This window comes from Alligator sinensis, unplaced genomic scaffold, assembly GCF_000455745.1.
Source record: "Alligator sinensis unplaced genomic scaffold, ASM45574v1 scaffold360_3, whole genome shotgun sequence".
Taxonomy (NCBI): domain Eukaryota; kingdom Metazoa; phylum Chordata; order Crocodylia; family Alligatoridae; genus Alligator; species Alligator sinensis.
The window spans coordinates 200,194-215,179 of record NW_005841977.1 but is presented as its reverse complement, the minus strand read 5'-3'; the positions used below and the strand labels follow the sequence as shown (position 1 = coordinate 215,179).

General features: G+C 44.9%; 1 protein-coding gene across 1 annotated transcript in view; it reads left to right on the top strand.

Annotated features, from left to right (window-relative positions):
- ERGIC1 (endoplasmic reticulum-golgi intermediate compartment 1) overlaps positions 1-14,875 on the top strand; it is a 92,102-nt gene extending 77,227 nt beyond the window's left edge. The window contains exon 10 of the mRNA XM_006021059.3: positions 10,922-14,875. Coding sequence (XP_006021121.1) covers positions 10,922-11,029 — 108 coding nt within the window. The 3' untranslated portion in view covers positions 11,030-14,875. The remainder of the gene's footprint in view (positions 1-10,921) is intronic.
- The last annotated feature ends 111 nt before the right edge of the window (positions 14,876-14,986 follow it).

Sequence of the window (14,986 nt, the reverse complement as noted above, 5' to 3'; positions counted from 1 at the left end):
CCCACCTCACCCCAAATTTTGGTATCATCAGCAAATTTGAACAGGTTGCTTTGCACCCTGTCATCCAAATCGCTGATAAAGAAATTGAACAGTGCGGGCCCAAGGACCGAGCCCTGGGGGAGAGCCCTGGGGGACTCCGCTGCCCACTTCCTCCCCGGTCGAATATGACCCATCCACCACCACCTTCTGAGTATGACCCTTCAGCCAATTAGCAATCCATCATACCGTGTAGGCATCGATGCCACAGTCGCCTAGTTTTTTAATGAGGATGGGGTGGGAGACAGTGTCAAAGGCCTTGCTGAAGTCCAGAAAGACTACATCCACGGCGACACCTGCATCCAATGCTTTTGTGACCTGATCGTAAAAGGCAATCAGGTTGGTCTGACATGACCTGCCCCTAATAAAACCATGCTGGTTGTCCCTGAGCATCATCCCCGATGCCGGCCCATCACAGATATGCTCCTTGATGATCTTCTTAAAGAGTTTCCCCAGGATTGAGGTAAGACTGACGGGCCTATAGTTGCCCAGGTTCTCCCTCCTCCCTTTCTTAAAGATGGGGACCACACTGGCTATCTTCCAATCATCTGGCACCTGGCCCGAGCACCATGAGCGCTCGTAAAGCTGTGCCAAGGGCACAGCAATAACCCCTGCTAGCTCCCTCAACACCCTGGGGTGGAGAGCATCTGGACCTGCTGATTTGAACACGTCCAGCCCCTCCAGAAGCACTCTAACCTGGTCCTCCTCAACCTTAGGTCTTGAGGCGTTCCCCTCGAGTCCGTCTTGAAACACGGTGGGAGAGTCCCGGTCCCTGCACAAGAAAATGAGGATCCAGTGCCTTAAGTAGTAACATGGGTGTAAATGGCGAAGTGCCATAAGTGCGAATCGCTGTAAGTCGAAACGCCATAAGTCAGGGACTGCCTGTACATATCCAAACACTGTGCTTATACTACTGTGAGTTGTAGCATTTTGGGCCTTCAATGCTTGATAAACTTCCTGGTGCTCAAGCTGGGTTGAGAAACTAGGGATTTAGTGTTTAACTGGCTTGAATGGTTGAATTGTGTATGACATGAACAATGCTTTATCAGCGCTGCTGACCAAACCCTAAGGGTTTGATTCAGGGGCTTCAAGTAAACATCAAATTCCTTTCACTTAACTGTAGAGATGAGTTTGAATTCTTTTATGATCCCAAATGCTGAGGCACAGGGGTATAAATCCAGATCTGAATATTCTGGTTTGAACCCTTTACTACTTAACCTACCTGCCTGATTTGGAATACTGTTCTAAAGGCTCACATTTACTGACCTTGGCTGTTAATGCTTTATTTCCTTTTCCCTCCCCAAATATGTTCCCAGACTTTTTTTTGTTTGGGTTCCAAACACCTTTCACCTTGTTGCTCTCTGCTATTTCCATTTGCTAATGTTTCCCTAATAGGCAACTTCCTGGATGGGAGCAGCTTCCAACATGCACACACCAGTTCACTCCATGCTTGCATTAGGCAGGTAATTGATGGCTTTTGGTTTGTCCAGCCACCTCTTTGAGTGCCTTACATCTATCTTTGCTTGGGCTGTTATTTTTCTGATGTAGATGGCTCATGGCTGTGCTGTGTCTATTTGTTCTGTGGAGGCCAAGGTAGTTAGATCCTTGGCAACTTTAGCCCTGGCCCTGGAGCAGCTGATGTAATCTGGATGTCAGACCTTTTGTACTAACCCTACCTTCCACGTAGATCCTTGCTTTGTACGTGCAGCAAGACATATCATATATGTGCAGTCGCTATGTCTCCTTCACATTTATCTAGGCTGAGAACCCTGTCCTCTCACCCTTCGCTCTGGATGAGCTGGTCGGGTTGGCTTTTAAGATGCCTGGGAGACATATTATGAAAGAGTCAGGGGGGAGCCGGACTGCTGAGGGATGAAGATGGCCCCAGGTTTACTTGTCTAAAGGCATCTCAGTGACACTTGTTTGTCATTATTCCCATTGCTGTAACCTTTCCTGGTCTTTTGCATTGTGGTAACCCTGGAGACTGGCTTGCCGTCATTGCTGTGTTGAGGCTGTGGCTTTCTGGTCCAGCCAGAGATTTATCTGCTTGTAGCAGCTGGAGCCATCGTTGGGTGGGCCAGGCCTTGGAAACAGGTTGGTTCTCACTAAGCAGCAGCTGTTCAGTTGAAAACCACAAAAGGGTGCCTTGAAGGGAGCACCTGCTGCTGCTTTTGTCGAGCAGCTTGTTTACTAGGCTGCGCCCACGCGATTGTCACGCAAACAGGACCGTATTTAAATGTGCCTGCAGAGAGAGAGGTGTCAAAAGACCTTGTTGGTTTGTGAGAGGCTTTGGCAGGGGTGGAAAATGTTATTTAAAAAAAAAAAAAAAGTTTGTTACCAAAAAAGCAGCTGAATGTTTATTCTTTGAGGCCGTGGTAACCCACAGTGTGGGGGACCATGCTCATTGAAAGGCAGAAGTTGGTGGCTGCTGTGGAGAATCATATCCTATTCCTGTGTGTAGGACGGTGCTGGGGTCAGGTTAGAAGAGGGTCTCGGTAGGTGATGAGGGGTGCAACAGCAATGTAGGGGCAGAGGAATAGTGTGCTGCCCTCCCACTGCTGTGTTTGTTCTGTGGATGAAGGAGGGATGTCTGACACCATTTAATAGCAGGGGGTTTCCCATCTAAATTTCTAAAGGAGATGAGATTGATAGACCAGCATGCAAGGACTTTTTGTGTATTACAGCCTTTTTTTTCCCTACCAGTCTAACTCCTAATGCCCTGCACTGCAATGTACTTTAGCTTGTGACTGCATCTTTGTTCCCTTTGATATTAAGAGTTTTTTTTTTTCTCTATGCCCTGCAAGAAGCCATTTTTATACCAAGGAGAAGGCATTGCCTTAGAAAATGCTTTGTGTGTCAAATTTTATCAAGTATAATATTAAACATGACTTAACAGTCACGGTAGGCCAGAGCTGCCATGGTTACTGTCCTGCCAGCTGATCCTCATTTGTAGGGTTAACCACAAATAGCTGATAAAATGGCAAACATAATGGTTCCAAACTCTCTTCAGAGTATTTAACATGACAAATTAATGTATGCTGGTTAACACAGTGATATTTCCCAGTATAGATGAGTGTGCGTGTGTATGTGTAACATTTTGGACCTTAGTAGCTCTTCTGAGAGGTGTATTCTAGTGCCTGGGATTAATTCCAGGAAAAGTGAGCAGATGACATTACAAAGGTTTGGTGCGGCAGTCTACAATGCAGATTAGAAATCTCTTCAGACTGTCAGACGCTGACATTGAGACCTGACAGGTAGAAACTGAAGCTAGAAAAACTCAAACAGGTAATGTTACAAATGTTAGCAATGGGATCAGTTTCAGTATTGGAACTGCTTACCAAGGGGTGTGGTGGACTCCTCATATTCTGTAGACTTTAGATCAGTACTACAGGCAATGGCAGACTGACAAATTAGACAGAAGGGAGGGGATTTTACCACATGTCATCTGATCTGCTGTAAGTGTTTTGTGGATCCACTCCTATCCTATGGTAAGTAAAAGCTAAAATTGGGGCAGTTTACCCCAGTTTATTTTGTTTTTAAATTTGGTATAATTCTTGTCTGCCCTTGCTCTGGGTGTCTAAAGATATACTGTAGCTCAAGTAAGAATTGTTGAGCTGAAAATAAAGTGCTGGGTGAAATTCTGTGGCCTGTGTTGCAGCAGGTATGACTGGAGGATTGTAACAGGCCCCTCTGGGTCTTAAAATCTTAGAGAAAACCCAAAATATAGTATTTTGCTTTGGGAAGAGAGAGGCTCCTTGCTATCTGTCCTTCATTTGTTGCTCTCTTTGTAACCATACAACCTTGCTTTCTTCTGCTGTTTTCTGTCAATTGTCTATTATCAGTCTGCATTCTGATCACTATCCCCTAATCATATCCTCTTAAAAAACTAGTATTGACAGTACCTTGCCATAATCTGATCTCCTGCTGCTGCAACCATTTACTCCCATACTCCCTTCCCTTTGTTTATCTGCCCCTTTTGGTTGTTAAGTCTAAAATAGTTTAAAACCTCCTGAGATTTAATCTAAGTCAGTATATAAATCTCCATTGAATCCCATGGGGCTACACAAGTGGAAATATGTGCATGGTGCCTGAATCTCACTCTAGAACAGGGGTGGGCAATTATTTGGGCTGGATGGCCACTTAAGTAGTTTTAGTGAATTGTTCAGGGCCAGGGGACAGGACTGGCCCGTTACGGGGAAGGTAATTGACCCTATCTGGCCCTGGGCTCATCTGCCCCATGCCCACCACTGGGGGCGCTGGAGGGAGCGGGCAGGTGGGTGGGGTCTCCATGGAGATGTGCCCTGCTCATGGGGGTCCTGGGCCAGCTTGTCGAGACAGATGGGATCAGGCTGTGGGTGGGTGGGGAGCGGTGTCCAGGAGCAGGACAGGTGGGAGGGGCCAGGATCATGGGGCAGACAGTGCGGTGCCTGGGCCTAAGGCAGAGTCATGATCTGCTCCCTGCACATTCCTGCGATGGGCAGTGCTTCCACAGGCAGGGACACACAGGGAGCAAATCATGGCTCTGCCCCATGCCCTGTCACCACTGTGTAATTCTAGCCCCACCTGCCTGTCCTGCTCCCAGATGCAGCTCCCCACCTGCCCGTGGCCCCATCCCGCCCGATTGGCCAAGTGTGTGTTGTCTACAGGGCTCCCGGCCCGGTCTCCATTGTGACCTGGTCCATTTGCTTCATCTGGCATCCCCAGCTGGGGTGCCCAGGCATCAGGGTTGGGTCTGGTGGTGGAGACACAGGTAGTGGCCAACGGGCACATCGAGGCCACTGCCATGGGGGCTGTGAGGAAGCCGAGTCTAGTTGCTGTGCTACTCACACTCTGCCACGCGCCGGGGGGCAGCCACACATGCCATGGCCCTGGCTGCCCCCCAAGTCTGGGCCAGATAGGGTCAAGGGACCTGCCACAGGCCAGATAAAATCCCGTAGCAGGCTGGATGCAGGCGGTGGGCTGTCTTTTGCCCACCTTGCTCTAGAACAAGGCTCTATCTATATACGAGAACCCCAGTGATGGAATGGTTAAGTAAATGTCACAGGGCAGCTTCTGTATTGACCCAGAGAGAGATCCTGTGTGCGTGTTCGCAGCAAACTTGAATAGCGTGTTGGGAAGCAGAGTCCAGGCGAATTCCAGGTGTGTGTGAGTCATAAGCACTCGGCAGTACAGAGCTGTACAGATGAACATATATTTTTCTTTGCTTTTTCCCCTCCTGCACTGCTACACTGAAGTCAGATTTTCCTACCATTTGATGCAAACTCTAAAAGTGTTTTTTTGGGTTTTTTTTGTGGTGTAAAATCGCCTGTCAGCTGATCCACTGTGGACCGAAATAACTCGGCTCCTCTGCCGTCACTTTCCCTGAAAAGTCATCCTGCGTCATGCTGGGGCAGGGGGTGGAGGCTGTACTTGCTCCCTAAAAATATAAACTAAGCCTCAGGCTGAGGTTCCGGTTTGGAAGGCTTTCATCCTCCTGGATGCCAGCTGTGCTGCAAAAAATACGTTCACCCAACCCTGGCATCAGTGAAGTATCTCGTCATTACACTGAGCTCATGAGATACAAATATCGTTGTTATAAATACATTTATAAATTAGCAGTTTCTTCTGCCTTTGTTTGTTACTGCTGCTAACTCTCTAGCCCAGTTAACCGACGCTGTTTTTCTGTTGGGTTTTCATCTGCGTGTTGTGCCGGTGGGATTTGTTCTGTGCCAAACTGGATATGATGCTGCAGGTTTATGCAGGGGTTGTGTCCTTTCATAAAAGTAGTGCTAATAACTTTGCTATGACTGATCCTTTGTCCTATGGGTTTAAATAACCTTGTCACTTGTTTTATTCCCCATCCATCCCTATGACGTTGCAGTCATCAAAATCCTCCCTCTTCCTAAGCAGGCGTGCTGAGCAGTCCAGCATTGTAGCTTACCCTTTTCAGCTATGCTCTAAATTTAAGGCTACATTAAAGGAAGATCAAGTTAAGGTACCATGGGTAAGGAAGTGGTAGAATTAAGGGACTCCTACAGCCTGAATCTGGCCCTGGTGTAGGTGCATTGTGGTACATTCTTTTTCATAGTTTCATAGTAGCTAGGGTCAGGAGAGACCTGAACAGATCATCTAGCCTGACCCCCTGCCACAGGCAGGAATAAATGCTGGGTTCAAAAGACCCCAGACAGGTGATCATCCAACCTCCTCTTGAATTTGCCCAAGGTAGGGGCAAGGACCACTTCCCTGGGAAGTTGGTTCCAGATTTTGGCCACCCTAACTGTAAAATATTGCATTCTGATCTCTAACCTAAACCTATTCTCCATCAGCTTATGACCATTGTTCCTCGTCACCCCAGGTGGTGCTGGGGAGAAGAGGGCTCTTCCTATTTGCTGTTGATCTCCCCTGATGAGTTTGTAGGCAGCCACCAGGTCCCCACTTCTTACCTGCATGCTGTTTTTTCCATGCAAGTTGTGCCTCACTTTGTGCATGGAATGGACAGGGCAAACTGAATGGGTAGCTGCTGCTTATTTCTTTATATCCCTATTTAGCTTGCTTACTGCCATCCCATTTAAACCCTACACTAAATACTGAATGATTGATTTTTCCTATGGACGTCTTATGGCAATAATCATCATTATGGTTTTCAATGCTTTAAAAATATTAATGAATTTACCGTCACAAAATCCCTGTATGGCACGGTTTGTATGATCCCCATTTTGCAGATAATGGAACTGAAGCAAAGAGATTGAGACCAAACTTGTGCCTACTAATTTTGGGTGCTCAAGATAATAAGACTTCTAGCACCTGACTTTGTGGAATATGTGGGGTATGAAGTGCCTTAAAATTGCTGAAAGAACAGTTCCTGCTGCCTGTTAGCTGTGTTTTTGAATGTTGGTCACTTCTACAAAGCAGTCTCTTGGGCTGTGCACTCAGGAAATGAGAAACACACAATTAGTGGCCAACAGCATCTAATGTGATGCTGACTCACCCAGCATCACATTAGACGTTTGTGGCAGGGGCAGGGAGAAGAATCAGTTTCTCCAGGCTGACATTAAACTTCCCCAGTCCTAAAAGACATTTTTCTTTTCCACAACTCCCTATGTTATGCACCCCACACTTTCTCACTTCTTTAACAAAAAGGCAGGAGCTTCTAGCATTCTTCTTCACTACACAGCCCCAGAGCGCAATCCAGTTTGTATGCTGAATGAGATTGAAGTCCTGGGGGAAAATAGTATGTGATCGTGTAACCAAAGACTACCAGAATTCATAAGCAGGGGAAAGAGGAATTAAAATTGTGGGAGCAACTTTTAATTTCCAGACTTGTGCAAATATGAAACCTAAATGTCCTTTAAACATTGTTCTTTTCACGTAATTTTCAAGGTGTACGTGTGGGCATGTGTATGTTTAAGCAATAGGAAAAGATGGAACTTACTGTGTAGAACCAAGCTGATCTACTCGCTTTCTTTGGTCATCAACACAACCTTTAAGTCCACACCAGGACTTCTACTCCTTTGAGCTGATGTAATAATTAATGGAGGATAACAGTCTGCTAGTGGTATGTAGATCTGCCGCTAAAGGGACGTGATGCACTTATTTTGCCAATAGATTTCACATGTATTTATGGAAGGGGGTTGTTGACTTAACAATCTTAAATGTTATTCCAGACTTTAAAGTGTTCTTTAACAGTAAAATTCTCCTGCCCCATCCCCTACCAGGTCCCCTGTCCTCCCCAGACTTGTCACCTTTCTCATCTGCTCTTGCCTTCGCTTTGCTCCTTGCCTCAGTTAAGAGACTCCTTCTTGGCCATACTACCTGGGCACCAGTAGCAAGAGCATTGACAGCACAGGAGGGGCAGTCACTATGCTCTTGCTTAGCATTACAATGACCCCAGACAGCTGAGAAGAGCAATCATTGGGAGGGATCTGGTTAGCCCTGGCTGAAGGTGAGTTTGTATGCATGAAGCGTGTTCAGTGCTGTTGCTACAGAGCTCTGTGGAGATGGAACTGTCCCAGTGCAGAAGGGGCTGTTCAGAGATATTTCCTCTTGGGCATTAACAAACAGCTACTGAACTTGTACAAAGGTTTACCCTTGACCTAAATTTAAATGGATTTTTGTGGCATTCTAAAAAACAATCCTGTGACTCCAGAGCAGCTCCTCTGGCAAACTTCAGGCCTTTCTTTAAAAGCCCGGACATTCAGTGAATAAAATGAAACGGATGTAAGAAGTTTTATGACACTGGACAACACATTTTCCCTGACTTTATTCCTGGAAATGGCTGAACTGTTTTTGTTGAAGTTCAAATAATTAACGGCTGAATAATTAAGCATGGTAATCGTCCCCCAAACAGTTAGTTTGTCAGTGTTACTAAGAATTGAAAATGGGCTCTTGTAATGGAAAGTGTTAGCCAAACTTAACTACAAGGTGTTTCTGCCAGTTCTTCCTTGTTAGTTTATATCCACAACAAACTGAATGATGCACTCTGCTTTGAGTGCCTTTTGTCTCATCTGCATTGCAAAGTGCTGTCCTGTGTTAAATCAGGGAAGGCAGCCAAGATATGCTATCAGTGATAGAAGGCAGATGTGTAAATGCATTGCAGCATGACACAGTTTAAAAGGCTTAAAGGTAGCTAAAGGTGAAGGAGGGAAGATTTAAGAGCCGTAATGGAGCAGAGAAATGTTTTCGGGGGAAGCTGTTTTGGTCAATGAAAGATGCAATAGGAAAGGATCTTGTACCACTACAAAACTGTAGAGGCAGAGAGGGAGAGTCTGGATGGCTGTGCTGGTTGTCTAAGGAGACTGGTACCTGTTCTACTGAATCCTGGAAATTAGGATTTGTGATTTAGTAAGCCTTTTCTCATCTCTTAGGGGACAATTCAACTTTGTCTCCTGTGGTACACTATGTAGCATTGTGTCAAGACAACCTTGTCACGTGATGAAGTTTTTACCACTTCCTTGGGAAGCTGCTCCACAGCTTTGAGTCTCATGGGTAGGGAGTGGAACCTACCTAATCTTTGTGTGGGCCGGGAGCAGCCCGAGGCCCTCGGGGGCCTGTGCGCGGCGGGCTGTGGCCAGCAACCCGGACACGCCGGGTCGGGAAATGCAGGCCGGCAGGCTAGAATTGGGCACAGATGCTTAGCGGTTGATTAAAGATTATTTTACTTACACCGAAGATGGTCGCGATGCAGGCAGGAAAACTTGCTTGAGTTGCAGTTACAAAACAAAACTCGAACCTGCAGGGCATGAGAGTACGTCGCAGGGGGTTTTCGGCGACGGGAAGATGCAAAACACGAGAGTACGTCGCAATGGGTTTTCGGCGACGGGAAGATAAACCTGCAGGACTCGAACCCGGGTAGAGCTCTGGATACGCTCACACGAAGTTTGCTAGGCTCCGTGGAACTTGCGCGCAGGGAAGGGGTTCGTTGAGGGATCGTTCGGCGACGGGGAGAGGCCAGAGGTTGATCAGACCCCTATAGCCTTCTTAAGGGGCGGTAACTGCTCAAGCCTCTTATACGGCTAGCAAGCCAATCACTAGCCGTCACGTGGGAATAATTTAGAACTGGCCAATAGTGGGACACACATTTGCGTGCGAATGGCGGGAACTCCTTTGCACCGTGCATTTCTCTTTGCAACTAAGAAATGCACCCTGCAAAGAAAGCTCCTAGTGGCGGGAAATAATTTAGCAGTGCCGAAGCGCGCACAAACAAAATCACACCCTTGGGTTGTGACAATCTTCAGTGAGAGAAAGCAATTTTTGCAGCTTGGTTGCAGCCAAAGAGTTGATTTTTGTGATCATTTTGACTTCGTGCTGCCCTGCCATCCTACACTTCTCAGGTGGGCTGCAAGGCCAGGCCACAGCAGCAGCAAGGATCATTGGGGAGTCAGCATTTTATTTTTATTAAGTTGGGATTTTTTTGGATGGTTTCCTGGGAAATTGCGGCCAATACTATTTTCCCCAGCAATTATGGAGGTTGCGGTTTTTCATGGTTTCCACAAAAATTGCAAAACTACCATTTAAGTAGGTCCCTACTCGTGGACTGTAGTGACTACTTCCCCATTTTAACCCTTTAAAACTGGTGTCTTTCCTTGGTGTGCATCTCCTTCAGATATTTTTGGATTCTACAGTAGTGGTTGAAATATGAAAGGAGGGGAGGAGGGGTCTTCACGTAGGGTTTGGGATGTGCTGTGGTTTGTTAGGACGTATGATAGAAATTGGGATTCCACTGTGTAATTTTTTTTTTCCTGGTGTGGTATGTGACCACCTTCCACAGAAGGGAAAGCAGGTAGGGGGGATGAGAACAGCATGAGGGAACGATGAGGGCACAATTTGGAGCTTCCCTGCATAGCAGGTGACACTTCAAAAGAAATGATTGACCTCTCTATGTCAGAACTCCTCATGCTTCTTTGATCTAATCACTTATATCATTACTGGATTGAAGAAGGCTATTTAAGTAGATTTTCTCTCCCATATTATGCATAAACCAGGAGCTGGAAGGGGCTAGTCTCTTTATCCAAGAAAATAAGAGAGTTAGGAAAAGCAGATGTTATATGTACAAGTGAAACATTCCAATAGAAAATCCATTTGTTTTTTGCGATGCTAGAGATGGTGATGGGACTCTTATAAAAATCTATGCTGTGTGAATGACACTTCAACTTGGTGATCTTATCTTTAAGTGGGCGTTTGGGAAGAATAGGCTCACGCCATAGTGAAAGTTGTTTCATTCCCTTTCACCAGAACTGATCACTGTGCATTGGCACTTAAACATCTGTTCAGCACTACAGCATTTGGGGGCAAGAGTAGTGTTTCTTAAAAGTATCCCAGCAGCAACTGCAGCAACTTATCTTCTTTTCCTGAGCTGTGTAATTTTTTTTGTTAACAATCTCCTAATTTCTCTCTCTGTAAATTTCAGATTTGTGCCATCATTGGAGGAACATTTACTGTGGCTGGGATCCTCGATTCCTGCATCTTCACAGCTTCTGAAGCCTGGAAGAAGATCCAGCTAGGGAAAATGCAGTAGCAATGAAATTTTTACCCAGGTCTCCAGGGGCAGGAGTAAAGAATGAGAAACCTACCACTACCTGTTTTTTGTTTTCTCTTTTCTATTTGATTGATTTTAAATGATATTTTTTTCCTTTAGTCAAGTTGTTCAGTCAAGACCTTTACAGCACATAAGTAATCCCCTGTGTTAAAGTTCCAAAAGTCATCAGCTGGGCTTGGATTTCCACCCCTTGTCCCAAAGAAAGATTCATAATATAACCGTTGGCATTAACAAAATAACTTCTCTGGATCCTATAGTATGATGACAGTTTTAGTGTCTGGGAGGTTCCTGAGGCAGTGTGTGACTTAGTAGGGGGCAGAAAGGAGCTCTTTCATTCTGTCAGAATTGCATGGGAAGGCTATTGCTTTTTAATGAAGCAAAATTATGTATTTGGAAGAAATTCCACCTCTTGTGCCAAAAAATTGGCCGTATGCATTGATAGTTCCCACAGTGAACTTTAGTAGCAAAGGGCAGAAGTGACTTTGGCAAGTGGCTTTTTGGCTTATTTCAAAAGCTCTTCTCTGCAGGTGTTTGCCCCCTCTAGTGAAACAAGCAAATATGACAGACCCTCCCCTGGTGGTAACACTGGTGGCTGGGGGAAGGATTGGGCCTTTCTTGTACCCTGGATGAAAAATGTTTTCATTTTTCCTCATAAACTGAATATCCAGTCTTGTGTTTACAGGTGGCATGAAGTAAAAAACCAAACTGAATAACACTATTTTATGTGGCCTTTGTTTTGAAGGGGGATAGTTTTGTCTTTTGTAGCACTAGCTTATACCCTTTCTCCTGCCTTTTTTTTTTTTTAAACATGGAGTACCCGACTGTCTAGCCTGCGACTTGGTTGAATTTGGAGTGGTCACCCATGCTTGCTCGGACAGTTGATGTATTCAGCTGGGCTAGTGCCCAGCTTCTGGCCTTGCTCTGTGTGCATTCATGTGTGTATGGTGCACATCTGCAGAGCACAGGGACCCTGTCCTGTAGGGGCTTGAGGTGCCTGAATTCCCCCTTTTTAAAAACTGTTTAGCACTTGTTATCATTCCTAGACTGACTGTTACTGGCACCTTCTGTTTGCCCGCACAGCAGGTACAGCAGGTGGTTGCAGGGCAACCTTTTCCCCACAGACTGGTTCCTGCCAGTGTTTGTGTGTACAAGGGAAGATTCATGCTCACCCATTCAAGCCTTGACCTCTGAGACCTCCAGCAAAATGAGGCATGAGGGGAGATTACTGCCAGATGCAGTTTCTATGTGTTGTGGACATCAGTCTACAAGGTATTAAACTGAAACCTACAGGCTCATTTTCCATAGGCTGCTGCACATGCCTTCAATAGTAATGATCTTTGCATGCTTTGTAAATTATGCAACCTGAGGGGACACATTTTAAGTGTTCTTGAATTGATGCAAATCATGAACAATAAGCCCTAAGGTTATTATCAAGTTTTATCAATTCTACAAGGGGCTTGATTGTCTTTTATCTTCAGCCTCAGACCTGTCCAAATCCTACATAAATGGATCTTGAATATTCAGTATTGATTCCAGAAACATTTCAGCATCCCAGATATTTGTCTGTTGAAATCATGTCATTGCTTTTGAGGTAGGGAAGATAGCTGCTGGTTTTTATTTTATTTAAAAATATATATATTTTTTGCCCTGTAGTAACTTCTGTAAACTGACAGCATTTGAATATGTCCCTGTTCTTATGGACTGATTGCTATTGTTTTAGGTGTAAACTTGATCTTGTAACTTCTGTAACTGTTGATGTATGGGTAGATTTTATACATTTTTTCATTTACAGAATCAACTTGAATACGATAGTCTTGTCTTCATTTGTGTGTGTGTGTGTATGTTTTGCCCTATTGGTGCTCTAAGCACTCTAGACGTATCTTAAACAGTTAAGGTTACAGAACATTTCCATTATAGAGCTGTTTTACAGTTCAGTTTGAAAATTACCATTTTTATGCCTCTGATTCCTGCCACCCACTGTCTCTTTTGTAAACTTCAGATAAATGTCTCAGTAAGTGAGGCAATGGGCCATGTGGGGAAATATAGTGGGTATATTTGTAATCATGTATTATGATGGTGTCATTTAATTACATATGCTAGATAGCAGGGGGTCTTGAGAAGATTGTGCAGGCAACCTGGATTCTGGCAGTCGCTTATTTCTGAGCATTTGTCTGCAATCTTATTAAAAGAACTGTACTCTTTTTGGATATAATTATAAAGAGAACCATTTCCAGTGGCTTCTTGTTCCACAAGCTTTGCGAGATGAAGTCTTGTGGGCTTTTAATTTGCAAATAGTTTATGTTCATTTTAATGAGCTATCACAGATCTCACAGTACAATAATTGTAGTTGCATTGATCTGGATGGAAAGTTGAAACATACAGTTTTCATGAATTCAGTTGACACTGATTTGCTTCTGGGGCATAAGACAGGACTTGATCCTAGAAAATGGTGAGTGGCCTTAACACCCCTGGCCCTGGCCCCCACAGTGGGAGATGAGTGCTAAGCACCTTACAGGTTGTGCTCAGAACTTTCCACGTTTCTCTTCATGTGTTGTGCACCTTGCTGTTAAAAGAACAGAAACAGACCCACCTATCCCCCTTCCCCCCAAACTTTTTGTCTGAATGCCTAGTAATGCCAGCTCACAACCCTCTGGGTTGACCAAATGAGACTGTTCATCAGAATGAAGGGAAGGGGAATGTGAGAAATAGAATGACTTAAATGCTACTCATCTGCATTTCCCAAGTTACGAAATTTCCATTAACTTAACTTTTGATTTTGTTTATTAACAGCCAAGTGTCTTGCACTGTAGACTGAAAAAGGGCCAGACCCTGCCAACTGGCAATTGATCTCAAGCCTGTGGTTAAACGTAGATTTCCCAGAAAGGCAGAGCTGTGTATGAACTCCTTAAACTCCTTTAAAGAAATTGAAAGTACTGCAGAAACTGTTTTTAGAAATCTGTGTATTGCAAACCATCAGTTTAGAACAAATGTTGCCTATCCTTTTTGTGTGGGCCAAAATAGCTAGTGTGTAGTAGTACTCATTTGAGGATTTCTCCCACCTTACAAATCTTTATTAGCTTGACATGATAATATTTCCCTTGATATTGAGAGTATTTGTATCAGGATTCATAAGAAGAACTCGACTGCAGAAAAATCTGAAACTGGATTTACTGAACATGTCTCTGGCCCAACTGTCTGTGCAGTGTTAAGGTAACAGTGGCAATCATGGGAGTGTTGGTGAAAATATCACTTCTAACTTTCTTTAAAAAAACCCAAAAAACTTGGGAGGAGGAGGAGTTAAACTCAGCAAAAGCAGGAGGAAATGGAGAACCTGGAGCAGTCCCTTACTTGCTTCATTCTGCTGGGGTAAATAGCTTTCTGCTTCTTGACTGAGGTGGGGGCGAGAGGCTAGAAAACTCTTTGTTTTATTCCTTATTTTTATGCTGTGCTGGCCAGTCCCCGGGAGCGTTCCCACAACTTTGCCCCAGAGCTGTAGTGCTGTCACACGTCCCTGTGCTCTGCGGTGCAGCACCCTTGTCATTCTATGCCGGGGATATAAAAAGGTAAGAGGCTTGGCTGCTACTACCACTCAGTAACCTCTCCACCAGCAACCTGTATGTTGTTGGACTGTTTGTTTTTTTTCTTCCCATTCTTCCTCCATGTTCCTATACTTACATTTTCCCTTGTGCTGCTTCTCTTCCTTCCCTCCCAGGGTACAGGAGTCCCAGCTGGAGCAGCCCTGTGTATGATGAAACTTTGCCCTAGAGTTGTTGGTTGTAGCTACAGGCATAGGCAGACAAGGGTTTTTGGGTAGATGTGACATCTTTTATTAGCCCAACTAAACAGTTTCTTTGCAAGCTTTTGGGGACAAACACCCTTCTTCAGGCAGAGGGATTTTCCCTCGTCCTGAAGAAGGGTGTTTGTGTCCAAAAGCTT